This window comes from Poeciliopsis prolifica, unplaced genomic scaffold (assembly GCF_027474105.1).
Source record: "Poeciliopsis prolifica strain line A6 unplaced genomic scaffold, Auburn_PproV2 SCAFFOLD002, whole genome shotgun sequence".
NCBI lineage: Eukaryota > Metazoa > Chordata > Actinopteri > Cyprinodontiformes > Poeciliidae > Poeciliopsis > Poeciliopsis prolifica.
In genome coordinates this window covers 15134530-15161003 of record NW_026562377.1, presented here as the reverse complement: position 1 = coordinate 15161003, position 26474 = coordinate 15134530, and the positions used below count along the sequence as shown (strand labels likewise).

General features: G+C 39.0%; 2 protein-coding genes across 5 annotated transcripts; one reads left to right on the top strand and one right to left on the bottom strand.

Moving 5' to 3' along the window:
- The first annotated feature begins 433 nt into the window (after positions 1–433).
- cdkn2c (cyclin-dependent kinase inhibitor 2C (p18, inhibits CDK4)) lies at positions 434–13390 on the top strand. 4 transcript variants are annotated; one of them, XM_055060374.1, is made up of 7 exons: positions 434–593; positions 2569–2773; positions 5263–5726; positions 7441–7797; positions 8257–8320; positions 9554–9683; positions 11305–13390. In XM_055060374.1, the coding sequence occupies exons 6-7, from the start codon at positions 9558–9560 to the stop codon at positions 11662–11664; spliced, it is 486 nt and encodes a 161-aa protein (XP_054916349.1). In that variant the 5' UTR covers positions 434–593; positions 2569–2773; positions 5263–5726; positions 7441–7797; positions 8257–8320; positions 9554–9557; the 3' UTR covers positions 11665–13390. The 4 variants fall into 4 exon arrangements, with proteins under 4 accessions (XP_054916349.1, XP_054916357.1, XP_054916365.1 ...); XM_055060382.1 differs by lacking the exon at positions 434–593 and having other exon boundaries at positions 2515–2773; positions 5263–5468; positions 5659–5726; XM_055060390.1 differs by lacking the exon at positions 434–593 and having other exon boundaries at positions 2515–2773; positions 5659–5726.
- Positions 13391–14785: 1395 nt separating this feature from the next.
- On the bottom strand, positions 14786–25994 carry rnf11b (ring finger protein 11b). Its single transcript, XM_055058512.1, has 3 exons — positions 25431–25994; positions 17817–17986; positions 14786–17001 (listed from the first exon to the last, which is right to left on the bottom strand). The coding sequence occupies exons 1-3, from the start codon at positions 25551–25553 to the stop codon at positions 16830–16832; spliced, it is 465 nt and encodes a 154-aa protein (XP_054914487.1). The 5' UTR covers positions 25554–25994; the 3' UTR covers positions 14786–16829.
- Between the last annotated feature and the right edge of the window lie 480 nt (positions 25995–26474).

Below are 26474 nucleotides of genomic sequence, written 5' to 3'. Positions count from 1 at the left end.
TAAAGAATAAGTGGAAAGTTATTATTTTTTTAATCAATACATAGGTTTTGTAAATGTGACATAAAACAGATTTTGGGGGGAGTAATACCGCATTTGGCCACCAGAGGGCGACGCTAAAACAGAAACAGAAAGGAGAAAAGCTCTCCAGTGCCACCGCAGTCCGCAGTTATTTCTACCATGCTATGAATAAGGAGATGATGAAGCTTCGTGTGCGCATGTTGCGAGTGAGGGGCCTGTGCTCCGTGGACTGGATCCACCATTTGCTGAAATCCACACAGTCACGTAGCGTCAAGATGGTTTCTTTTCCCAGTTTCTTTCTCTTTTTTTTTTTTGTGGCAGTTTTCAGTTATGACTCCTCCTATTTAAATTTTCTCTGTCCAATCAGGCCATCTGAGCCTATTTTTTGCTGACAATCTGAAACGCTTGACAGAGGCTCACTTCATCTCAAACATGAGGGATCTTCAGCGTTTTGATATTCAGCCGCTTGGTGATGTGAAAGCATCATCTGAGAGCCGCCCGAGTCATTTTTGGAAACGAAAGGAAACCTCGCTACGACTCAGATGCAGCAGATCTCACATGATCACGCACAATTAGTAAGAAACTGGCTCTCTCTACTGTGATTGCTGTTTTGAAAACGAGCGGGAAGTGACGGTTAATGATGACATCATGTCGGCTGATGATCCGTGCAGCTTTTTTTCCCTCTGGTTGTTTTGTTTTGTTATTATTCTTTTGTTTGTTTGTTGTTGTTTTTTTGCTTTCGCCTGTTTATAATCTTTGACATTTAGCTATTTAAATGTATAGTCACAATATTCCCCAGTTTATGGGCCAGGGATGCCTGTGCTGCGTTCAGGGGTCATTTGAGGTGAAATCTGTTTGTTTTGTGCTGCGGTATGGCGTCTATAAAACCTATACGAACCTACAGTGTAAACAGTTTAAGGCCAAAAAAGTCTTGTGTGAATATTTTTGTGTTGTGTTCTTCGGCTCGAATCACGCATTTGAATAACTTTGTGTTCTGTCAGAAATCCATGTTCCACTATTAAAACGCTGAATTAGAAACACACGTGTTACTAATGCAGTTCTTGGATCCTCAAAGGGAATGTTTTTCTGTACAGCTTGGTTTGGGTTTGCAAAAACCAACTGTGTGGTTCATTTTTAATGATGATAATTATTTTTATAATATCATGATGTTGATATGCGTGTGTGCGCGTGTGCATGTGTGTGTGTAAGTGTGTGTGTGTGTCTTCTTGGGGCCTGCTGAAAACTTGAATCGCTGCGTCCTGCGTTTCTGCTGCAATATAAGGGACATTTCTCTTTTTATTCAGCATTACACCTATTTTTTTATATCATTTTGAAAAAATATAAATATCTTTAAATCAGTTTGTTTCAATTTGCTAAATTCAAATGAATTAAATTTAATATATTTTTTTTAGATTCATCTAAGCAACTATGTAAAGGAATTATTTTGAGACATGCGATGCTGCAGATGAGCTTGTCAAATGTAATAAAGGGTTAATAGGAAATGTACATGCCATAAAACAAACGTTACTTCAGCTGAATGAACCAGGAAGTCATCGCTGTAAAAACAGATAAAAATACAATACGATTGAAGTGATCCATTCTAAAATACACAGCATGTTAGTTGTATGGGGGGAGGGAAATGTATGACTTTAAAAGTCGTAAAAAAAATTATTAATGCACTGCAAAATATGGCACCACCTTAGCTCATCCAACAAAGTATGATTAGGCTTTGTCCAAATCTATATTGCGAAGCATTAAAGTAACTTCTTGTTGTTCGTGGTAATACAGACACTCTGCGACTTTATGACAAAGTGACTGAAATCATAGATCAGATGAACATGCATAGATAAAATATGAACAAAGTGGGTCCTCGAGGGCCGCCATCCTGCGCGTTTTAGTTCTCACCCCGGTTTAACGCACCTCAATGGCTCGTTGAAGGCCTAAGAAGAACACTGACCTGCTTTCTAATATTTTTCTATTTATTTTTATTTATTTTGTGTCCAGGTGGTAAGGCATTGGTTAAGGCGCTACACGAGGCAGGGGCTGCCCCCCCAATCACGCGCACGGTGGCTCACGACGCCGCCAACGCAAAACCGGCCTCTGGAAGAGAATATAACCACTGCGCAGTTTTCCAAAAGTCAGCATCTCTACGTGTCTGACAGCCTTTCCATTCCGGTCTCAGTTGAATTAAAGATCCACCTGATTCTCCTCAGAGGAGTGGCATGAGGTCAGCCAAAAGCAGAAAACTACCAAGATGCATGACCGCTGTGACTCAAAATCACGCTTATTCCACCTACTGATTTTTTTTTAAACTCTTCTTGAGTTAAAACATTAGCATCGTTGTTTCTAAATGAACACGGACTTTGTTTTCTCTGCATCATTTGAAAGCGCTTAGTCTATTTCTTATTTCCTGCAAATGCAACAGTTTGTGCTGACAGTTAAATAGAACGTTGGTGGATTTAGAATTAAATAATAATAATAATTTTACTCAAACGAGTAAAATCAGAGAACTGTTTGCAGTGGTCTCTCTCTCTCTCTTTCTTTTTCCAGAGTTGCATAGCGTGCTGATCGATAAGTGGGTTCACGTCATTGACCAAAAGGGAAACCTGCAGCTGCACTTGACTACGAGGGAGGAACATCTGGCAGGTGGCCAAGCTGCATAACACCAGCGATCCTCAGAGGGTCCAGGCGAACACCCTGTGGTGGTGTCGCAGGACTCCAGGGGGGTAGAGGCGTCTAAAGGGCTGAAGAAAAAGTATGTCTGCTGCTCTGTTCTTGTTCCCGAATGAGTGATGGGGGTTGGCATGATGGCATGAGGCCTGGATCAAAACGTTTTAGGATGCTGCCACTCGACAACATCCTTTAAAAATAAGGTTTTAATTAATTTCATTTTACTTTGCAATAAAAACAGTCATTTTTAAAGAAAAACTGGGGGGGAAAAATCCACCAACGTTCTGTAAAGTTGTTCATGTTAACGGCTTAGTGCGGTGTCTCGCCGCAGTCGATGCATTATTTGAAACAGAAAAGCTTTGAACACTTTGAACATAAGACTTCGGTCCAGATCACTTTGATGAGAGCGGTTTAGTCGAATAAAGGAAAAATAAAGGAACCAGTAAAATCAATTTTAAAAAAATGGATAAAGTAACCAAAAAAAAAAAAATCAACAACACAAAAATCTCAATTGTGTGTAAATTGTGGCCTCGGCTGCGGACTTTGTTGATTAGAGCAAAACTGCAACATTTAATCACCACTGCGCCAATAACCCAATGTGTGAACCCTCTGTGTCAAAATTAAATAGGTGGAACTTAGATTCTGTAAGGTCCTTACAGGATATTTTCATTTTCCAACTTCCCCCTCCTACTTGCTTCTGGGAAGTTGACTGGATTATGCACAAGCTCAGTTTTAAAAATGGGTCTCTCGTTTCGCTGTGTTAGGTGATGTGTGTACATATTGTGTGGTATTTGCTGTGAGAGAAAATCTGGGTTGATAAATTATTGATCAATGAACATGGATGGTCGACAGCAGTTCTTTGTTCAGATTTGTCGTTTGGCTGTCTCTGGTACAAAGGAACTGGATTTTCAAGGTCAAGTCTAAACTTGATGACTGTGATTTTACGCCTACCCAGACTCAAGCCCGGTGCCATGTGCGGTCATTGGTGGGCCCTGCCCGCCCACACAGTCGGCTGTGCCCCGCTGGACTGGAAGCTGTTTGTTGTTTTTACCCTAAAGCGGCCAACTCTCTGTTATTTGATTTGATACAGTTGGGGCTTCCGCACTTACCATGTCTGTGCCTTCTGTCACTTTTTTCAGTAGTTAGAACTGTTCAATCCGCCCCGTGGGTAAATGTCAGAAAACGTCATAGCCTGCTTTTCTGAGCCGCCTTTAACCCTTTCAGGCTCAAATTACTTGCAAAGACTGGCTAAGTTGTTGCAAATGTGCAACATCTGCCTGGAGATGGTTAAACGCAACCTGAGCTCAGAGTCGCTCGTGCTGGGTTTAATTAGCCTACACCTGTGCAGCGTCGGGGGCTGTTGCTCAGGTGTGTGTGTTTGAATCATGGCAGCAAACCAGCAAAGCACAAAGAACTTTGCATCAACGTGTCTGGCAATCCGTTTTGAACTAATTTATTTTGGGAAATGTAAGATGATTTTTGACCTACTATGGCGTATAAGCTTACTGTATGCCTGTGGCGCTGATCCGTGTTGAGGTCAGATGACAGAAAAATCAGAACTGATTATTAAAACTTGAGGTGGAATATGTCTGTATCGCTGGTCGCCAAAAGTACAAAACTCTCTGTGAGGGCCTGAACTAAGAAGCGTCCAGTGGTCAGCTCTTTTTTTAATCCCCCGACTCTTAAAGTGACCAACATTGCAAGGAACGGTGGACCTGCAGCTGCTTTCTGGCTGCAAAGGAATTTAATGCATGTAATGAACTGGACATGCACTAAAGCGAGCGGCATGTTTTCTTTCTTTTTTTTTTTCATTTATTTAATCAGGTAAAATAAAACAAACAAACAAAAAAAAACCCATTGACATCTAGATCTCATTTGCAAGAGGGACCTGGGCAGAAATCTGCGATTTATTTGTTGCATTACTTTTATGTACATATAAACAATACGCCACAAATTCGTACATGCATGCAAAGTGTTTTTTTTTTCTTTCCTTAATGGAAACTTGGAAGAGAATATAATTATATTAATTATGGAAGATAAGATATGTATTTCTTAGCCTGTGATTATCTAAGTGGCCGCCATTTCCGGGTGAGCTATTTTTAATCTAAAAGCGTCATGTGCAGATTGTGACTAGCTAACAGATTCATATAAATCTAAATGCATAACGTGATTCCATATTAAATGTTGCGCTAAAACATATTTATTTAAATGAAACTTTTAAAAAGTTTGCAAGATGCTTCCCGCATCCCCTCGCCCCGTCTGATAATTTAACACTTTTTTTTTTACAAACTAATCTCCGTAGGGCTTTTCTGTTAAACGCAAACAGTGCAGGGAATAAATGTAATAAAAGTCAGATCGAGATCTCAATGTCGTTCCCATTAAACAGCTCCAGTATCCGATTTCCCCGAGGGATTAATAAGCAACAACAACAACAAAAAAAAAAACGTTCTTCTTTGTTCATGATATGAGTGACGTATGTTTCCCATGTATTTCTCACTGCATTACAATATAGTTTGTAGACGTTTGTTTTATAATCTAATTCAGTTTTTTATTCTCTCTTTCCCTCTATTACAGACTTCTATTCAGTGAAGATCAGGACGTGGAGTTTGTTGTCAGAAACATTCTGACATTCACACATGGATTAAAATATATAAATACAACTGTAAATGTGTGTTTTCCAAATTAAAGCGAGAGGTTCATTTTTTACATCTTTGAAAGTTTAAAACAGATCCTGCTTTGGATTTGTAGACTCATGACAGGATTGGACTATACCCTTAAGGGTGAGCTATTTTTAATCTAAAAGCGTAGTGCTCATTTTAGCCATTATGACTATATTTTCTCGGACAACCTCTGAAAGTTTCTGTCTATTTGCTCCGGGACCAGTAAGGCGAAGCAGAAGACTGGAGGTGAACCAATGAAACCCCATTCCCCACTCAAGACTGTGTTCATAATTTTCTGTTGTCTCCACAGATTGAAGCTTTCAGTATGCGTCTGTTGTTATTGCAACGATAAACAAATGAGAAAAGAATCATCATCAGGTACGATTGTCACTTGATGAGTCCAAATATCATTGACAATATTTCATGTTTTCCATTAATAAAATACATAGAGCAACATATTCCACTAGGGAAGAAATAGGTTCACTGACTAAAAGCTAAAAGCCTTTTAGCTTTCAGTAGAGAAACTTCACTTCTTGTGAATTCAAGAGGAAAGATGAATTGTGAAAATGCCTTCCTGTGCTGAGATTATAAGAAATGACAGCTATGTGTGCGTATGTGTGGGTATTTCACCAAAGTTGTGCAGTCGAACTGACCCATATTGTTAGCTTTAACAGAAACACATGCAGGTGATTACAACATTCCTGTTTGCTAATATTTGATCTTGTGCTCTCTAAAATTAAAACTCTTGGTAAAGGTGAGGTAAGAAACCCTCTAAGACACTGGATTGTCAAGGTCAGGTCTAAATTCGATGACCTGCACACAATCGTTGGCCACTGAAAATAGGCATTTTTATAGTTTATTAGATGTATGCATCTCATCCTTTTCATGAAGAAGATCATTATGTCCATCAGAAGTCCTCTTCATTTTAAGCTGTTGAATGTCAACATCAACAAAACAAACTTGAATCTAAATGAAACAAACTGAAGGCTTTGGATTTCGAAACAAAAAATTGGAAGTGATGAGTAACAGCTTCCTTATTTACTCTCCACAAAGGACAAAAAATGCAACTGAACATACTTTTGTTCAGTTGCATTTTTGTTATGAGCTTCTTGCCTAATTAGTCAGTTACCACATTATCAAAGCTTTCTAAGTAAACTACTTCACCTTCATCCCAAGATCTTATTAAGCCACCCTTGCAGATTCATTTGTTGATAACAGCGTTTTCCAGTCATCTCCTTACTGGAGGTCAATATTTTGAGTAACAAACAAAGGGGGTCTATAGCAAAGTGGATGCAGGATTACATATCTGAAATAATTTCATTGGTATAGTCTGCTCACACACACACACACATGAAAATATTTAGAGTCATAATCATACAGAAGTCACCCATTCATGAAGCTGGTGGTTATTTTAAAGCAAAAATTTAACAGCTGCGTTATTCAAAGAGAGAAGTGCCCCATTTGTGTGGACAGACTATTCTTTTGCAACCATTTCAGGAACTGGCTATATCTTGACCTTCATTGATAAAGTCCCAAAATTACTTAAATTAACTTTTTTCTCACAATTAAAGAAAGGAAGCACAGTCTGGTCTGTTGACTTTGATCATGTTTTAAGCAGCCTATTCGGAGCCCTGAAGAGCTGAATTGAAAATGGCACAAAAAGAAAAAAAAAGTGTGCCCCAAAATAAAGCTACTTTTATAACAAAAAACATTTTGTAAAAACATATAAAGACAAACTGCAGAAAATGACAAAACCCTGGTTGGTCGGGGGCTCTTTCATTTGAAAAAGGATGACTGTGGAGAAGAGGGCTGCTTGCTGCAGAAAGTCATTTTGTGGAAAGACAGAACAGTAAGAAAGTGTGTGTGGGTGTGTGGGTGTGCGCGGGAGGAGGGGCGGGGATGCTCTTTACTGTTCAGGGCTATTTTTGCTTTTACTGTCGTAAAATGTATAATAATATGCAAATTACTAAACATGCTTTAATTAAGCAAACTTGCAGGAACGAATTAGACGCTGAGTGTTAGACTGGCAGAGCCCATTTTGTCAGTAAAGTTTGAATTTGAAATGTGTTCCGGATTTTATTCTCCCATCAAGTTCGTGACCCGCCACGTTTGGAGATGAAAGGGTGGCTGCTGCGCTGGTTCGCTCCTTCACAGTTCGCCGGCAGACGATCTGGTTGAGAGGCGACGGGAAGCGGCAGCGCTTTCCTGTGACGTGGATGAAGACAGAGAGGAGAGAGAATAACTTCTGCGCTCTCAGTGGTCCTTTACAGCTATCATAGCATATTATACATATACACTGACTTTATTTAATCGCATCCTGCTGAGGGCGCTGCTGTGTGGCTAATATAAGTCACATGATTGAAGTGCATCAGGATTGGTGGTCCAGTTTGAACTTGGGTGTAGACTACACCTCCCCGGAGCAACAGCCGCTCCGCTGGGTGACAAAATGGTGCGAACCCGTGTCTTGTTCTTCTTTTTGTCCTGTAGCGAGGCTGCGCCCAATCAGGCCAACTTCATGGTTTTTAAAACAAAGCGCCTGAACGTTTCAAGTCAAACAAAAAAGTAGCGCTCCAGTCTTCCTCGCTTTGAACCTAAAACACACCGATTTTGTATCACAGGGTATTTCTATTTTTACCATAAGTATTAATATTGCAAATTCTTTCGGTCGGGTTGTGGTCATCCGCGCTGTAATCTCTGGAAACGACATGTTTCTCTATGATTCAGCGATATTTGGATCCAACCTGGGCTGCTGGTCGTGCATGATGACGCCTGGTTATCTTTATTCTAGCTGATTGTTTTAAGAAATGGGACACCAGCCGTTTGTTAATGACACTATGCTGCAGGATTGCTTTGTCAAGTCTCTGATTTTAATTCAGTTTATGATTATTTCCCCATGTTTGACTGACAGGCTTGCTACGTGTAAGAAGTCTCTAATGTTTCCGAATAAGAGGAAGACATGTGCTGCGATTCAAGTAAGTTCCACACTCTTTTTCGTTGTGTTTGTATTTTTATTTTCTTTCGAAGCCATTTTATATTTTTAATTTTCACATACAAAAAGGAGCATATTTATTGTAGTGTGGTAAATTCATCACCAACAGGTGTGGGTCATAAGATAAATGAGCAATGCTTTCAAAATTTGAACATGAATTTATAGTTAAGCAAAACATAGGCTAAAGAATATATATATATATATATATATATATATATATATATATATATATATATATATATAAATTTAAAGCATTCATCTTAGGCATATTTTAGAGATTTTAGCATTTGAGGAAAAATACAAATGTCTGTCTGCACATGTATCCAGGAAGAGTCTATCAGCTTTTGGCAGACATTTTAAGACCACATGAATGTGGGAGAAACAAATTAATTTTTTATATATATATATGGCGAACCAACCAGACATTGTCGTAGTGGATAAAAATCAGAGGAAAGCCGTTGTGGTAGATGTAGCAATACCAAGTGATTGCAACATCAGGAAAAAGGAGCACGAGAAACTGGAGAAATACCGGCCTCAGGGAAGAACTGGAGAGGGCCTGGAAGGTGAAGACCACAGTGGTGCCTGTGGTCATCGGGGCCCTCGGGGCAGTAACCCCCAAACTGGAGCAGTGGCTACAACAGATCCCAGGAACAACATCAGACATCTCAGTCCAGAAATGTGCAGTCCTTGGCACAGCCAAGATACTGCAGGACCCTCAAGCTCCCAGGCCTCTGGTAGAGGACCCGAGCTCAGAGGATAAGAACCACCGCGGTGGGTGAGAAGGGAATTTTTTATATTAAACACTTCTAAGTGTTTTTGTAACCAAAAACACTTAGAAGGTTGTGGCTTATTTTTCACATGTATAGATTGCTGAGTGGTGCACTACCAAACATTGTTACCTTCTGCCTTTTATTTTTATGTTAAAAATATTATGTTAATGTTCTAAAATACTATAAATTTCTAGGTATACTGTGAGATTAAGTAAAATGTTTATCACACCAATTCATAGTTTGTAATTGTAGGACGTGTGAAGAATGGACGTAGGTTTGGATGCATAAAATTATATAAGAAAAGAAATAATAATATGCCATTTTGAGGTGATCAGAGCAGCAGAAAGAGAAGGAGGAGAAGAAAAGGAGAGGAGGGGAGAGAGAGGAGAGAGGAGGGGCCTCAGGTTGATCACACCACAAAGACAGACATTTTTTCTCTGTTTAAGGAGAATGGTGCGCCGATCAGACCTGCTCTGTAATGCCTCAGCGTGTGGGAAGCTGGAAGAGGTGTTGGATTTACTGCAAGCTGGAGCTGATGTTAATGGACTGAATGAGTTTCAGAGGACTCCTCTGCAGGTTGGGCTAATAGTTCACTTTCTTCTATTTAGTAAAATTGGCAGTATTACATCAACTCTGTGCTAAGTATTTAATTTGTGTAAATGTAACTCTTTCAGTTATTTTAACAAGGGAGGATAGTTTTAACTCTTGAAAGAGTTGAAGTTTCTCAATCTCTTGTTGAAACTCCCCATGCCATTTATAAAAGCTCCAATAGAAACTGCAGTGTTGATTTAACTGTAATGTCCTGCTTTCTCTCTCTCTATGTTCAAAAGTAAGCTACATTTTTTTTACTGTGTGCTGGAGTTTTATTTATTCCGTATTGACTATATCATATCTTACAAATTAAAAATGTCTAACCTAAACTAATTAGCAGGGTTTTTTTTCAGACTTGTGAACTCAGTCATAACAAAGAGAGAGATAATTATTTTATTCCTTTTTGCTATTTTTGTTAGTTTGTTTTTGATAAAAAATGCTAAAACATTTTTTGAGATGAAGTGCAAATGGAGAGAAAGTAGGAAGTTGTTTCTCAGTGGAAAAATACAGGCCTCATGTTAGAGGTGAAGTCTTAGCATGCTGAAATGAGAGCTGGATTCACGGGGACACTTTGCACTTTATTTTTTTTTTCAACAAGTAAGCTTTAAACTATTTTTACACACACTATATTCCTATATCTTGATGGGGACTTTGCAATGACTTCCATTCCCTTTTCATTTAGGGGTGGACATTACAATTTTTCTCTACCAGCTTTCTGTGGCTGGTAGAGAATCATTAAACTTCACCTCAAAAATGAGGCCTGTGTTTTTCCACTTGAGTCATAGCTCATGGAATGGGGGTAGAAGGGCATCACCTTGACCTCCCCATGAATGAATATCCCCATTCATTCAGTCATTCCCAGGGGAATACGGTTATGATATTTCACAATATCAAATAAACTAATGAAACGAGGGCACATTTCAAAAACTAACAACATAAAAATGCTGTCGCAACCTCAAGTGTGGACATATGCACAAGAGGGGCCAACTTACAGATATGCCTAAGGAGTCAGTATCCTCTCCCTTTCTGCACAAGGATACTGCTTTCAGGCGTTGTCTCCAATAACGGGGGAAAGAATGCTGGAGGTGTGGGTCTGAAAAGTTGTCAGGTTCGATTGTGAGTCCTTCCGCCAACGAAAGTAGTCCTCTCTTTTACTGCAAGAATCGTTTTACGTTCATTTTAATGTATGAACTATCTTTTAGTCAATAGAAATTAAAATTAAATCATAAAAAAACAGTTATCGTTGTTTAATTTTCACTGACGAGCCTTGGGTCCAAGAAAGTAACGGAATTCCTGAACGCGGTTTGCTAATCAAGCTGGATTCAATTTCCACTGCGCTCCCACTCTTTTTTTTAATCTTTTTATTATTTTTAGTTTTCTAAGTGCAAAACTTAAAATCCGTAGTTTCCTCAACTCATGGTCATAAGACAAAATGATCAATTAACATAACTTACTGTTATGTTATCACTGAAGAAAGCTGACATACATCATCATTAAAGTATGTAAGGGCGCTGAATCACAGCGCCAACGCCCTCTTCAGTTCTAAATTAAACCTCTGCCCAGTTGCCGTGGACCCTCTTATCTCTTATTTTCCTCGTGTTTCCAGGTGGCGATGCTCGGGAGCACCAAACTCGTCGAGGTTCTCCTCGCGGCAGGAGCCGACCCCAACGCGCGCGACCAGGTCCTGAACCTTACCGTGACTCACGACGCCGCGCGCGCGGGTTTTGTGGAGACCGTGCGCGCGCTGGTCAATCACGGAGCGGACGTGAATCTCGCGGACGAAATCGGCAACCTGCCGCTGCATCTGGCCGCGAGGGAGGGCCACCTGGAGGTGGTGAGGATTCTCCTGGACCTCACCGAGGACCCCCGGAGGACCAACCACGAGGGGCACAGCGCGCTGTGGCTGGCACGAGACTTCAACCGCGTGGAGACGGCTAACTTCATTGAACAATATCTGGGACTCTGAGTGACGTGAGGGAAGGTCTTGTTGCTGATTTGTTTATCATAACGGGCCCTCAGAGGAAGAGCAGCTCTTGTAGTAGGCCTATTGTCATGACGCGAATGAAAAATGTTATTTTACCAGAGTCGCCTTCAGACTCTGTTACTCACCAGAGGTCAGTAACAGAAATTAGTCTTCAGTGTCGCACCCTATTCCTGCGTTTATCTTTAATAAAAGGGCTTTTGCGACAAACTTGTCCCAAAAAGAGGCAACTTCCTCACCTCCTCCAGCAGGGGCGCTGCCATTGTTTTTTGTTGCTCAAATAAATAAGTTTGTTTGGAGCTTTTACTGTTGGGTCGATAGCGCTCTTCTTCTCTGTGCCGAAGCGCTTTCTGGATAAAATGCGTCTTTATCATGTCACGTCAAAAGCTATGCTGGTTGTAAAAACAAGAAATGTCCTTCAGCGACACGCATGTGTCATTTTTGTGCTCAGTTTTCTCAAATGTACAGTCTGACTGTGAAAGATGGGCCCACAGTCAATTGACGTTTCAAATCACTTTATTTTCACAATTTTAAAAACCACAACAAAAAAGTTATACACATTGCAATAAGTAGGTGTCTTCTTCGAGTCTGCGCCACAAAGACAAAGGCAATTTTCTGGAGCCGGGTTGTTTATGTTTGTAAATATGTGCAAAATGCCTTAAAATAGCTACATTGTTTTGTTGCAGGAGCATAATCTCAGTCTGAAAATGGTCCTCAACATCCCAGTACATTTATTTAGTTGCGTAGAAACAATTAACTAGTTATTAACTTACTACTTTGTACAACCACTTTTCGATTCAATTCAGTAAAAAAAAAACAACTTAATTTATCCGAAATGGAAATGAAATAACTAAATACACAATCTTTTGTCAATAGAACAGAACTTCAGTGACTCATCACAAAGAGAGGGATATTATTCCATCTTTGCGTCATTTCTCGAGGCCTGAGCTTCAGGTTTTCAGAAACATTTAGATGTGGGGAATGCGATGGCCATGGGGGCCATTTTCCCCTTTGGAGGAACAAAATAGCCACATGCAGATCACAACTATTTCTTGTTGCGTCAAGTCTGTTTGTGTGGTTTGAATTATGATGGATTTTGAGGCCTCCTGTTCTCTCCGCCGGTCATTTGAAAGCTACACGATTGAATGAACTTTCTGGAAACGCAGCGTGCGCCACTGCAGAACTGGATCCGCCAGGTGTAATGCGCGAAAAGTAAAAAAAGAATTTGCAAGCAATTCGACCTGCAGTGGTTATTAACACTTGCGGGCCTCGGTTTCATTTCGAGTAGAAGGTCGGCTGCACTCACTTCACATTTGTTTATTTATGGTAAAGAAGAAATAATTATAACATAAGTGCAAATTAGGAAGATAGTTCTCTAAGTAATAAGCGCGTTTTGGGTTTTGACTATATTCTGACCCGCAGAGCCTCCTGCTCTGTGGAGGCTGCAGAACTTTCTCATCTGAAAAAAAGGAAAAGAGGGGGAGGAGTTCAGCCATATATGGACTTGCATAATAGATGGGGAGTTTTTTCTTTGACGTGGACTCATACGTTCAGGGTTTTAATTGGCTGGAGAGAGTTTACAGACTGACCTATCAGTGATCTGTTCTGCATAGGAGACTGCATTTAGAGCAGTTTCATAAATAAGCTTTCTGTGACGCATATTTCATGAGTGCTTGTAACTGCAGTAATTTGAAGTTTGTAAACTGAGACATCTGAAATAAATCATTCTCTTTCTCTCTTACAGACTTGAAACGTGAAGACCGGGACCTTATAACCAAAATAAAAACAAAATTGATCGAGCATCTGTCTTCATTATATGGAAAAGTTAGAGCAAATAAAATGTGCCATGTTCTCATTTCCCCCTTTGTTGTGTGCTTACCTTTACCTTCAGGCTCAAATTACCTGACACGCAATCTCCACTGCAGCGAAAATGATCGTTTTAATATGACATAAAAACTTTGCTAAGATATGCTGTACAAATAAACTTGATTGATTCATTTAAAATAAGCATTTGACACTGCAATGTTTGCAAAGTAAGCACATTCAAGAGATTATTGACATGCAATATGCCAGTATCACCCAGGTGGTCTAAAGCTCCAAAGAAATTTCTCCATAAATTATAATAAATCAGGATTGTTACCATTACAAGATAACTAGTTGAGTCCCAATTGATTGCCAATAAAAACCTATCAGTTTCTGGAAGTTCCTGTGAGAACAGCATGGGCAAAAGTGAAAAAGTATCACACACTATACCTGCAGTGATGTTTGAAGGTGGAAACATTATGATGCGAGGCTTCATAATGCCATATATGATATATTCACATAACTGAGTAATATATGATTCAACAACTGTACTAAAAAGGTCAAATGTCAACAAGGGAGAGATGACTTTCTCAGCAATACAATTATCCTAAATAAAAAACAATGAAACTCTTACCTAGTCATTGTGAGAAACTCAGTGAGTTTCATTTTCTTAATTTTGTTTTTCATAAAAAACCTTTTTTTTTCAGTTTTTTTTTATAAAAAACTTTTTCAGTTTTTTTTAAACTGAAAAAAGTTTCAATTTTAAAAATCAACAAAACAGAAACTAACTAAATAGCTTTAACTTTAATTCAAAAGAAAATCTGTAGAAAGAACTGAAGATTAGTATAAAGACGCCCAGAAAAAATGTCAAAATTTATATGGGTCAATAATTTCTGAACAATGAAACTTGTTTCTCCATGTAAGATACAGCTTGGAATAACAAATATTATTTAGAATGAGTATTTCTTCAGAGAAAGTTCACAAGACTTCACATATTAAACTTCTTCAAATTTGAATTATTTGGGACATTTCATACAGACTAAAGGCTAATAGCCCATAGGCCAATTCATATTAGCCTATTTAGTAACATATTTACTAATATGTTATTTACATAAAATACTTTATTTCCCCGCGGTAATTAAGCCTCAAAAAATTATTTTAGGCTGCTATGAAGTTGCTAGAAATGTCTTGAATCAAGATTAAGAGTCGTATGAATCAAATATCAACACTATGAGAAACTGAAAGCTGTTGAGTTTTACAGTTGAAGCGGAAATTTAGGAAAGCAGTGAAGCGCCCCCAGCAGTTGTGCTTTTTTGCATGTTTATTTGCTTTTAATACAGAGCATATGCATATTTAATCTGACAAGAAAAGTTATTACAAGCATTCACAAACACATACATACTCCATCCACATGTGAGAACATCTTGCCATTTTGTTCTTTAGAAATTAAAAAGGAAACGCCTTAAAAACACTCAGTCACGTGAGTTTGGTCGAATTTCAATAAATAGGTCACCAAAATAATGAGTCAGAGTCCAACAGTACTCCATTTTGTGATTAAGCAACATCTTGTGCACAGATGTGGAGACAAAGGAAATGTTTCTGTCTGTATACGGACTCCAATCCTGGGCCAAAACTTGAGATAAAATAGCTGGAAAACCTCTAATTTTATCAGTTCTGCTGCCAAACTAAAGTAGAGGGCATTGTTGCCACATTATTTCCAAAAAAAGAATGAAAAGTTACACCATACAGCAGCCTCTCTCACATGTGTAAAGTATAAGGCCAAGAAGCTCCATCTAGCGGATGGAGGACAATATGTACAACAAAGATATAAAGTACTGTGCAAAAAACAAAAGTACAGATGGCTGATCAGCTATATGAAGGTTTCCAAAAATACTCAGGGTGGGAGCCGTAAAGCCTGTAACACATCATTTCTAAGTCTCAATGAGAGCTTACTTGTTTTCTCATTTAAAACATGATCCAAGTTATGCAAGCAGGGCAGAAGGAGAATATAACAAAGTCATTTAATTTTTTTGTGCTCTTTCAGGTTAACTGGGAGACATTGAGAACAAAATGTAAAAATGTAGCAGATCAATAAAATTGAGGCCATTTGTGCCACATAGGAAATATTACATTTAAATAGAAATATGATTAAATAAAAGACAACTGGTCCTAAATGCAAACAACTAAACATTTTTTGCCTTTGTTTTGATGAGGCCTCAAAACGTTTTCTCTTGTATTTTCTGCCAGTTTATAGATGCAACAACTCTTTTGGGGATTTTCATATAGCAGATATTGTTAATAACATCATAAAAATGTTGATTCTATTGTTCTAATCTGACTACAATGTGCAAAAAAAAAAAAAAAAAAAAAAAAACAAAGCTGTTGAGCTGTGCTTTCGCTAGTAATCTGAGGGATGGATCCAAACTTTAGACAGGACAGTTTTACCAGCAATCCATCTCATTAGTAAATGAAGAACATACACTGAATGTCCTTTTGTTATGTCCACACTCTTGGTGAACACAGATTCAACAAAGCCCTTTAAGTTGGAAAACAAAAACACTTCACGAAACCACAGGACAGTCAATCAAGCCGTTAACCAGTCATGTTTGACAGAAAGGATCTGTACAGACTAACAGAACTAGGCCTGTGTGCTGAAGACGACTAGTGCAGGCCTGTGGTGTCTCAGCACTAAACATCAGTAGTCTTAAGTTGGACGTCCATCTCAAACTATCCCACCTGCAGGCCGCTTTGCAGCAGAGATGGTTTCTCAGCTAATGCGACTCTGCAGTTCTCACATCTGCTGGGGATCATCTCTTTTAGCATTTATTATGAACTCTATCAGTTACCAACAGTCCACGAGACATAATATGCAGCCCGCTGATGAAGATCAGATGCCTCTTGTCTCTTCTGGTGGACACATTTCTGAGGCTGGAAGTCAATGACGGAATTGTGCATGTGTGTTTTTGTGTATGCGCACACATTATATGTTAAAAGTCTTCTTAATCATGACATTTGCTCTGGAACGCTTCAGTTCTCTTCTCCGATTCCTACCTTCACACCAGCTGTCTTCCCTACTGTCTTTACTCCATCAGTCCTTTCTCAGATACAGTCCTGTCCAGCAGGCTAACTGAGGAAATGTTGCACAAACACAGAGTCATTTATATGCCTTCACATTTAAGTACATATATCAGCACAGAAACAGAATTGAGCCAACATTTTTAACCCTCCTCAAATCGTGACCTAAACTTCATAATCTTACTAATCCGGGATATAAGTTAGCTGTGAGGGGGTTCAGGTTATATGACGTGTGGGTAGATTTTGCTGTTCCAGTGTGATCCAGGGGCCGGTTAGTTGGTCTCGTAGGAGGAGAGCAGTGCTGCGTCCACCGGCTCCATGCAGGAGGGGCAAGTGAAGGATCTCATCAGCCAGTCGTCTATACAGTCCATGTGGTAGATGTGCATGCAGGGCAGGAACCGGATGGGGTCTCCATAAACGAAGTCCATCATGCAGATGACACACCTGTGGAGGTGAACACAGAAACACAGAGGTAACAGACAGCATTATTACTAAACTGAGTTTGTGTTGACAAACGCATTAATGCAACAAAATGGTTTCTAGGGTTGCACAATATTAAAAGATCTTGCGACGGCAATATTATTGGTGAATATTGTGAAGGACTCCTAAAACATATTAGCCAACAATCCAAATCCATACAGTCTTTTGCAACATGAATATTGCTAACACTGACTTTGCAATAACGTCCACAGACATAATGGGAAAACCACTAGGTGGAGCCAAACCAATCATATTTGACATAAAATATTTGTCAAAGATTATTTATCATAAAAATAATTTGTTAAATAAAAAATTAAACAACTTTCATACAGAGCAACTTTTAGTCTTTTCATCTCCATCTCCTCTGAAGCTCATAGATGGTGTAGAGTTACACTCTCAGAGCACAAGGAAGAGGTGAACAGTAATTAAATGAAGGTTGTTAGCTGATACTTAATTGGATTTTGGTCTAGACTTTGAGTGGGCCACTGAACCAAAACAATACTCATTCTGGGTATGTGTTTAAGGTCAATATCATGCTGAAAGTTGAAGCTCTTCTCAAGCCTTTTCCAGCCTCTAACTCACTTATTACAGGATTGACCTGCATAAAGTTCCATCCATATTCCCACACACTGACTAGATTCTCTGTCCCTTCTGAAGAGAATGATGCCGCCACCACCACTGGGTGTCACTACAACAATGGTTTAATCAAAGTGATGTGCAGTGTTATTACATTTTAGTAACCTGAATATTAACCCGATCAGCGTTGGGTTTGTACTCACTCTCTGATCTTCTTTTCAGAGCCATCGCGGCCTGGGTCGTACACACCCTTCGGGAGGTGCTGGATAAGTCCGATGCGTTGAGCGATGCGGACCTGCTCCTCTTCAGTCAGCTGAGTGGCCAGTCGGGCCTGGCTGGGCGTTGGGTGGTAGACAGGCACGTGGATCTGCTCCTGCAGACAGAGACTCTCATTAAATGATATCCAGCAACTGTCTAACAGTCTTGATAAATGTGGGCAGTGATGGGAAAGACTCGTCGTAAATATTTATGCTACCTGAAGTTTTATTAGTAGGTCAGATCTACTAGGTCAAACATCTGGGGATGTGGGTGTTTTAACACTCACTTCCAGTGAAATGGTTGGAAGTTACCAGCAGACCACGAGACATGATAAACACCCCGGTATTTATGGGTTGTGGTAATGTTTTATTTTAATACAAAATCCTTTAAAGTGAAGCTTTTAATCCAACTTATTTCCCAAAATCCATTCAGGAAACGCAGTCATCGGTTGCTATTGTGATTTCCTGCAGATTTGATAAAAATCTGCACTTCCAGTCTGATTCTCCAGCATAAATATAGGTAATATACAATACCAAAATCACAGTAATATCTCTACAAATCAAACATGTTCAAAGGCACTGATGTGTAAAATTCCTCAAGAGTGTGAACTTACAAACAAATGAAAATACTCAGTTGAATGTTTAAGTTTCATAACCCAACAAGAAGCCTTTGTTGTGACCGTTACAGCCCTGTAATGACTTGTGAAATGTTTCATTCTCTGCTGTCAGCAGACAAACTTTCCAGTCATAATGTAGGTGGAAATCAGTCAGGAGGTGGTAGTGTTTCCCCAGAGCTTGCTTGAACAAGCGGAGGCCACTCTGTCCTCATTTGGCTTACTGTCAAACTGCAACAGTCTTAATCTTTAAAGACTTTCTAATCAGTTCACCACAAAGGTATTCGCACCCCTGAGCATTTTCCACATTTTATCAGCTTAAAACCACAGATTGATTTCATTGACACTTCATTTGGTAAATTAAAGAAATGCATAAGAAAGCTTACACATTTTCAAAATTGTCAAAACACTCATAACCATCGTGTCAACAAATTCCCCCCATCAGAGATTGAAATCTGCAGATTTTCAAGAATTACCAGAGAACTCTTCACCGTTTCCCTTCTTAACCAGCCAGCCTGTTCAGATGAGCGGCTATGTTTTGGTAGGCTTGCTAAACTCTCTACAGTATATTGAACAGTGACCTGTGTGATGTCCTAAGCTTTAGACAGCAGATTTTTCTTCAACCAATTTGCTGTGCTCCTGGGTCTTCATGACGCCTTATGTTCACTAATCTCCACGGAACTGATGGCGTTATACTGGGGTTCATTTAGGTGCCATTTTGTTTAAGAATATTAAAGGAAAGACTCCAAACTATGCTGCATTGCTAATGAAAAAAAAAATATTTTCCTTCCACTTTACAATAATGTATTACCCATCTATGGTCTAACATATAAAATGCATAAACAACATAGTTGTAATGTTTACATGCTATAGAAATTAAAGTGATAAATGTGTCCTAGAAACTACTTTTCTAAATTTTTGAACACTGTCTTAATTGTTGTTTTCCATTCACTGAACTGACTTTGTGGTCTGGACCGATTCCTTTCTCCCTCCATCTTCGCACACAATCAAATCCTCAGCTGATATTTGTGGTGCATGTTTTGCTTCCTCTTCTCACACTTGAATGAATTGATGGTTTTCTTCTTCTTTTTCAGGTTGCAGAACCAACACATAATGCCAATGTAAGGCCCCAAAGTCCAATCACAGATCAATAATCCCAATTTAATGTTTGTAACTATTTTGAGCAAATTGAGCATTTATTTGTAGTAAAAGCTCTGCTAGAGGTTAATAGTTTTTTTTTGTTTTGTTTTTTTAGAGCCAGATGTAAAAACATGCCAGCTACTAGTTGAGCTTCCAGCAGCAAAGCATTTAAAAACACAAGTCAACACATTTTTAAAAATTGGCTGAGCTTGTCTACGGCTCCCCCGGCTTCTTTAGTTTACATTGAAGAAAAAAAAGGCTGACAGTATGACCAGGATAAAAGCTACAAACAAGGCCTCACAGTGGGCAGCAGCTGTGCTTGGATGCTCAACTATGCGATGGTCAGCAGTTTAATTGTCACATATCTGCCCCACTTAATGCCTTCACGTCAGCTGGACTGACAGCTGCTAATTGAGTGATGTCAGGGTAACCAAAGAGGAGTCAGAAAGGCAGAGTGAGGTGAAGGATGGAGCTGAAGAGCAGATTTTGATCTAGTCTCCTAAAGATGCTCTAGGCTGTTGAACCAAGCACACAACTTTTAGAAACTGTCAGCCTGCCAGACCCGGGCTGCTAATGGTGAACGGGAAGAGGGCAGACACATGCAGTTAGAATGAAAGGAAAACAAACGGATACACGCTTCCCCAGTGGGCAAGACTCCACTGAGAAATGTGACTCAGTTTAACCAAGAATCATGTTCAACTCGCTCCAAATGATGTTTTTGCACTTATATGAAACATTAAATGTCTGCTTAACAATGGAGGTGAGTTCACGTATGGCCTTACAATTTTTTTAGATACATGCTAAAAGACGTCAAGGGGGAAAAAAACAAAACATTATCCATTAGTGTTTTTTTTTTTTTTTCAATTTTCAAATACAATTGCAAAAAATAAAATCCATTTGCTGACATGCTATATTTTCTTGCAACCTAATAATTTACATCAGTGAGAACTTAAGGGATGAAACAACTGAAGCATAAAGAAGTTGCAACCTCTGACAGTTTGGCCACTTCAGAATCTTATTGTTTGAAAAACGACACCTGCACTGCAGACATCTGCACACAATACAAGGAAAGCATTCAAATCAGATGCAAAGTCCACGGACGTTAACGTCACAGGAAATATTTGTCAACATGATAACAGGACAGACAATACCAGTACAGTACATGGTAATGACATCACATAATCTGTTTAGGAAGCTGGGTCAAAGATACACACTCTGCATACAAGATGTTGTTCTAAGTGATGCAAACCTTAACTTGGGCATAAAATACAGACAATTATTTGAGGGGATATGAAGTAAATAAGAAGCAAGAATTTATTTTTGTCATAAAACTTTTCACAAGCTAAAACTGGCAGAACAGTTCAGGTTGGAGCATGAATAAAAAGTTACAAATGTCTGCATGTGGGCTGTAAATGTCAGATGAAGGGCAATGGATAGAGAGCAAAATAATGCAACACAGGCCTCGTCTGGAACATCAATCCTGAATTAGGACAGAAAATGTGTCACTGACCTGCAGCACAATGTCCTTGCCATCCACAAAGGGTTTTTCTAACCTTATCTGGGCAGTAGTAATGTAAACAGGGGTGGTGCCTCTTTTAAACAAATTAGAACATTAAAAATATATATAATCCAATCTGTCACTTCAGTATGAAAATCAAAGACTCAACGTATCTCAGACATGGTCAAACCACAGTTAACACACTACAGGAAAAACATTGAAAATGATCTTAATTTCATCAAGAGCAGCAACTGAACTGTATCAGTGTAGCCAGGCAGTCATAACGCACAAATCTGTCTTTATTGATTTATGACTTGAGATTCTGTGCATATTTGTATTTGTTCAGAAAAAAACAAACAAAAAAACAACTTCTGGAAAATCCTCTTTCTCAGAAGTCTCTTCCATGAAGCTCAGGAATGGCTGGTCTTGGTGGTTTTACAATAGAAATTTCTATTGTAAAACCAAAGACCAGCCATTCCTGAGCTTCCTCTGGTCAATCAAAAGCAAAGTTGTGAGTTTTGAAGGAACAAGCTGGGAGCTTTGCACCAGAGGGGCACTGATGTCAGCACAATTCTTAAATCTGTGTCTGAAGTCCTGACCACTTCTCTTTAGAGTAACGGCGTATAAAGTTAGTGACACAACCATATTGCAGGCCAAGCACATAATTCAAATGTAAATATACACACATCACACCTCACTGTTTGAACATATTCCTAGTCTTGTTTAAATTCTGTGACACAAATGATGCCTCATCATTAGGCAGCCTGCCCTCCTTTGACAGCACACACATGCATGAGGTGCATCACCTGTCAGATGCTTACGTAACGGCTCGCTGCTACCCCTAATTACATCGACCAAAATGGTTACAAAGACTTGAGTCCCAGACGACGAGCCTAAGTCACGTCCAAAGTCTTTGTTTTTGTGATTGTGGTGTGACTTGGGTCAGACTCTGAAACTCAGTTCACCATCCCTGGATGTAGCATCATTTTAAGGTTTGTTTGTCGAGGTGTGGGATGTAATTTTGTCGTAAGATTTATTTCTTTGATGCGCAATTACAAATTACTTTAGAATAGTAATTCAAATGAGCTAACTGAATAATTTCAGTGAGCTAAGACAAAAAGACTCCTTCATAACCCTTGCCACTCAAAAATGAAACACCTATGCATTTAATTTTCTGAAAATCTGAATTTGTTTTAGGAAACAGGTGAACTAATTTATGTTTTTTTTTAGCACATAAATTAGTTTACATAGAATATAATGCTCATTTCTCATTTCTCCAGCTCATTGCTGGTCTAAACATTGCTCCGTCACATTAGTACTGCTCCTGACATAAAATCAAACCAACTACAGTTTCTTCTTATAATGAGCAGACTAGGACATTTGGGCCTAAGAGCTCTAGGCTTCCCCAGATGTGATGGGATGAATGTTAAATATGTTATCAATTTCTGGGTAAACCTTAAAACCCTACATTTACAGAGATAATGTTTGGTTTTCCAAATGCATTTTTGGCAAAATGTCCAACAAATGCTGAAAGCTTTCCAATTTGATTATCTCCCAAAGAAGGCGGGTGTCTTTGCACCTGATATCTTAAAAACTGCTGCAAACACAAAAGCAATCTACACAATTAAATAACGCAGTTATAGAATCACACCAAGAAAAAATAAAGCATAGGCAAGCTACTTTTTAATTTTCAGGGTAAATTATTTTAAGATATCGGACAAAAAATTCACTGAATGTTTTGAGGCAGAATCAAGAGCACAATGGGGAGCTGCCTACATATAATGATTTCGAATAGAAAACAAGAAAAACACTTGATTCTTCTTAAATATATTAAGCTGAATTTCAGGCGCAGAAAAACATGTGTGCAAGTTTTTCATGGTACAGAGTGAAGGTGCAGAGTCACCATTAAAAGGTTGGCAGATTTGACAGAGTTGAAATCAGAGATTTTCTGATATTAACTCAGAAAACCTTTTATGAAACTTTGTCAGCTAAACCAGACCAAAACTCTGAACAGTATTTGTTTTTTTTGAAGTCTTCAAAAGAACATAAATACTGTATAAGAGGGCGGTTATAAAAACTGCACAACTCGTGTTTATTATGTCATCACTCTTCAGACCACAGCTGACTGACCTAATTACACAGTGGGAGGGATATGCCTGTATAATAACGGGTGGGTGATGAAAACAAAACAGAGCCTCTCCGTTTGGGGAAAGTCATCTACATTGCTTTGACAGACATGAAGCAAAGAGCTGAAGTCAAACTTCTAACCTAAAATGTTTCACCTATTGACTACATGATGTGTGTTCAGTAATTTTGTGTTGTAACAAAAAATATTTCACTACATAATCAAGTCACACTTTTTTTTTCTATTACCTAAAATGTAATGGGTCAAATAAAGAAATGAAATTATAACAATGGCAACTTTCTGTAGAGTCAGATCAAACTATTAAAATGGTTTGATAAAACACCACAGAATTCACCTGGGTATTTTGGAAATCCAGACATTGTATAATACTGCTGAGTTGAGCAAAAACAGCAGGACAGTACAAAAACAGATTATAGACATAATCCAGTGTTTAACAAACAGTTCTGTCAAACTGCCCTGTCCTGCATGGATCAGAAACATCTGAAACATGTAGGGAGGTTGTAGGAAAATGGTCTTAAAAGTGTATCAAATGCAGGATCATACATCTAAACTCAAATTAGAGAGACCAATTGACCCAACAGTAATGAGTTTGGACTTTGGAGTACGGGAGGAACCCGGAGGATCCGGAGAGAACATGCAAACTTTAAGACGACACCAGGCTGGGATTTGAATCCAAAACCTTCTTGCTGTATCGCAGTGGTTCCCAAAGTGTGGGAACGACTTTTCTTTTTTGGGGGGAATTTTATTGTAATCCATCGGGGGGACTCAGAAGAAAATCTTTGGGAACCACTGCTGTAGGGCAACAGTGCTATTTACTAGTCCACTGTGCTGCTAAATGACATCACAATTTTTTATTTTTTTTATTTTATTAAAAAGATCATAAGAAATGAGCTAGGTGGTGAACAATAATCGTGAGTCAATTTACTTAAGCCTGGCTGAACAGAGTTAAGAACTAGTTCTTGTTATGTATGAATTGGTAAACAACCACCCCGGATAATCTTAAATACTATCTGTAAGCTTTATCAAAAGGGAAGGGATAGACGTCACCTCGGAGTTGATGGTGTTTAAGTACAAATTCAGATAAGCTTATAAAAACGACAAAAAAAAAAAAAAGAAAAAGAAACTGACAGCAGAATATGTCATATTTATACAATTATGACTATTCAGATGTGGAGGATGTTTGAAAACCCCAGACTCCTCGTAGAGTAACCAAAATGGCTGACCAATAAGCCAACAAAAACTTCAGTAAAGCTCCACAGCGTGGTAGGAAATGTCTGGTGGAATACAGCTACTTTTCATACATGTCATTTTATTTTAATGTTTTCATTTTACATTTTTTATTTGTTCTTTTATCTTGAACATCTGAAATGCTCTTTCAAATGATCAATATCAGTAATACAACAAGTTTCTGTTGCACTGACATTGTATTAAGTCTTACATACTTTGAAAAAATGTGTATCCTAAACCCAATGATAAAGTCTGGCTTGACTGAGTAAGTCATAGCTACATCCCAAAACGGACAGAGATAATAACAGGAACAACAAACATATTTGCAGTGACAACATGGTCTACATATTTACAGATGACCAGGCAACAGAAATGAGGTCACCAGGCAAACAAAGTTGGTACCTGAAGGTTGTCAGTCAAATGAAGAGCCGAGTAACTTCAGTTCAGAGTCAAGATTTTATAAAACTAAAATATTACAAGTTCAAAACTGTCCATGTTAAGACAATAGAAATGAAAGCACATATTTATTTTATGATTCTTCACTTCAACCAAATGTATGTGGTGGTATGGTTTGTTTCATTAAAAGAAAAGAAAAAAAAGACTTTTGCATATGAATGCAAAGGGAATTATTGCTTCATTAAAACTACACCCAGAGGAAGGACCTGGAGATAAGAGGATTAGTTTCAAGACGACTGTGAAGGGACGGGGTCAGTGGGTTGGATTTCCTCCTGAAGGGTGATGTTAGATATGTAAACAGCTGATACAGCTCCACATAATGTTTGTTTAAATAAAGACAACCATCAGCTGCTTTACAGACGGGTATGTTCACAGTGACAGACCTCTAAGATGGTCCAAAACTGAAAAACATCATTACATATCATTGGAAGTTCAGCACTTATCATACTGTGCGTGGTTGAGGTTTGTTATAAACTTACCTGATAGGGGGGCGGTGGCTCCTGATCCAGGTCAGCACCGTCTCCATAACTGGCTCGGTCCGACTGGGATTCATGTAGCAAAGATATATCATCCGAGGTCGGAGATTTCAAACAGTTTCCCATCTCCTTCCTCTTCTGTAAAACTGGACCCCTCCACCCCCCTGTCTGTGTCGGTGTATTTCACGGCTCACTTTAACCGAGAAGGTCAACAGAAGCGTCAACGGGGCGTTTTTCCCATTCACAGCTGAGAATGATCCTCTCCCAGACGATGGGAGGGCTGCCTGTTCAACAACAAAACATCCTCCAGCTAGCAGCTAGCCGCACAAAAAGCTAGCCAGCTAACACCAGCTTCGACTCTGAGCGAGAATGTTTACACGCAAGATACAGAAAATAAAAAAGCTCTGACAGTATTTTGTATCTACTAAGCCAACCAAGAGAAGAAAATATCCAAGTTCCTTGTTATAGGTGACAGAGGAAGGTGCATTTTCCCTGTCCGAGAGCTGTCCGCTTGAGAGGGACTTTCCAATTTGAGAGCTCTGCTGAATAACGACAAAGGTGGTGATGTAGCAACGCCGAACACCACCCCTTTAAAAAAACTAACCAATAGGCAACGACTTACGTCCACGATGATCTTGGCAACAACCAATCAGATTTGTGGTCACATTGGCTTACGTCGAAAACATAAACAGAGACCTTTAATCTGTAAATGAGTCGTTTTTCTGGAATACGCCGTTTAATATTATGAATTGGAAGAAATGACTCACTTTAAACCCTGTATTGTAAATAAATGAGGGGACTTAATTCTAAATTTTGTGCAGTATTTATATTTGTGACAAAAACCTCAACGGTTTACGGATGAATATTATACCTTTTGTCGAACTGAGACACAGATCGTAATATGTTTTTTTTATTTCCCTCTTATCTGCGTGTAAGGGGGTCATGGCGAAATTTACTAATTGACAACTTTCTGTTTTCCTGGGGTATTAGTATGATTAAACACAGAAACCATTGGCTGCAAAGCTGGCTGAGTGACCAATTTTGGCA

Coding starts and splice junctions, on each gene's coding strand:
- cdkn2c (XM_055060374.1), top strand. CDS start 9,558: ATGGTGCGCCGATCAGACCTGCTCTGTAATGCCTCAGCGTGTGGGAAG. Junction 9,684..11,304: donor TTCAGAGGACTCCTCTGCAG/GTTGGGCTAATA, acceptor TCGTGTTTCCAG/GTGGCGATGCTCGGGAGCAC.
- rnf11b (XM_055058512.1), bottom strand. CDS start 25,553: ATGGGAAACTGTTTGAAATCTCCGACCTCGGATGATATATCTTTGCTA. Junction 17,987..25,430: donor AGCCACCGCCCCCCTATCAG/GTAAGTTTATAA, acceptor CTCTGTCTGCAG/GAGCAGATCCACGTGCCTGT. Junction 17,002..17,816: donor TCTGAAAAGAAGATCAGAGA/GTGAGTACAAAC, acceptor TCACCTCCACAG/GTGTGTCATCTGCATGATGG.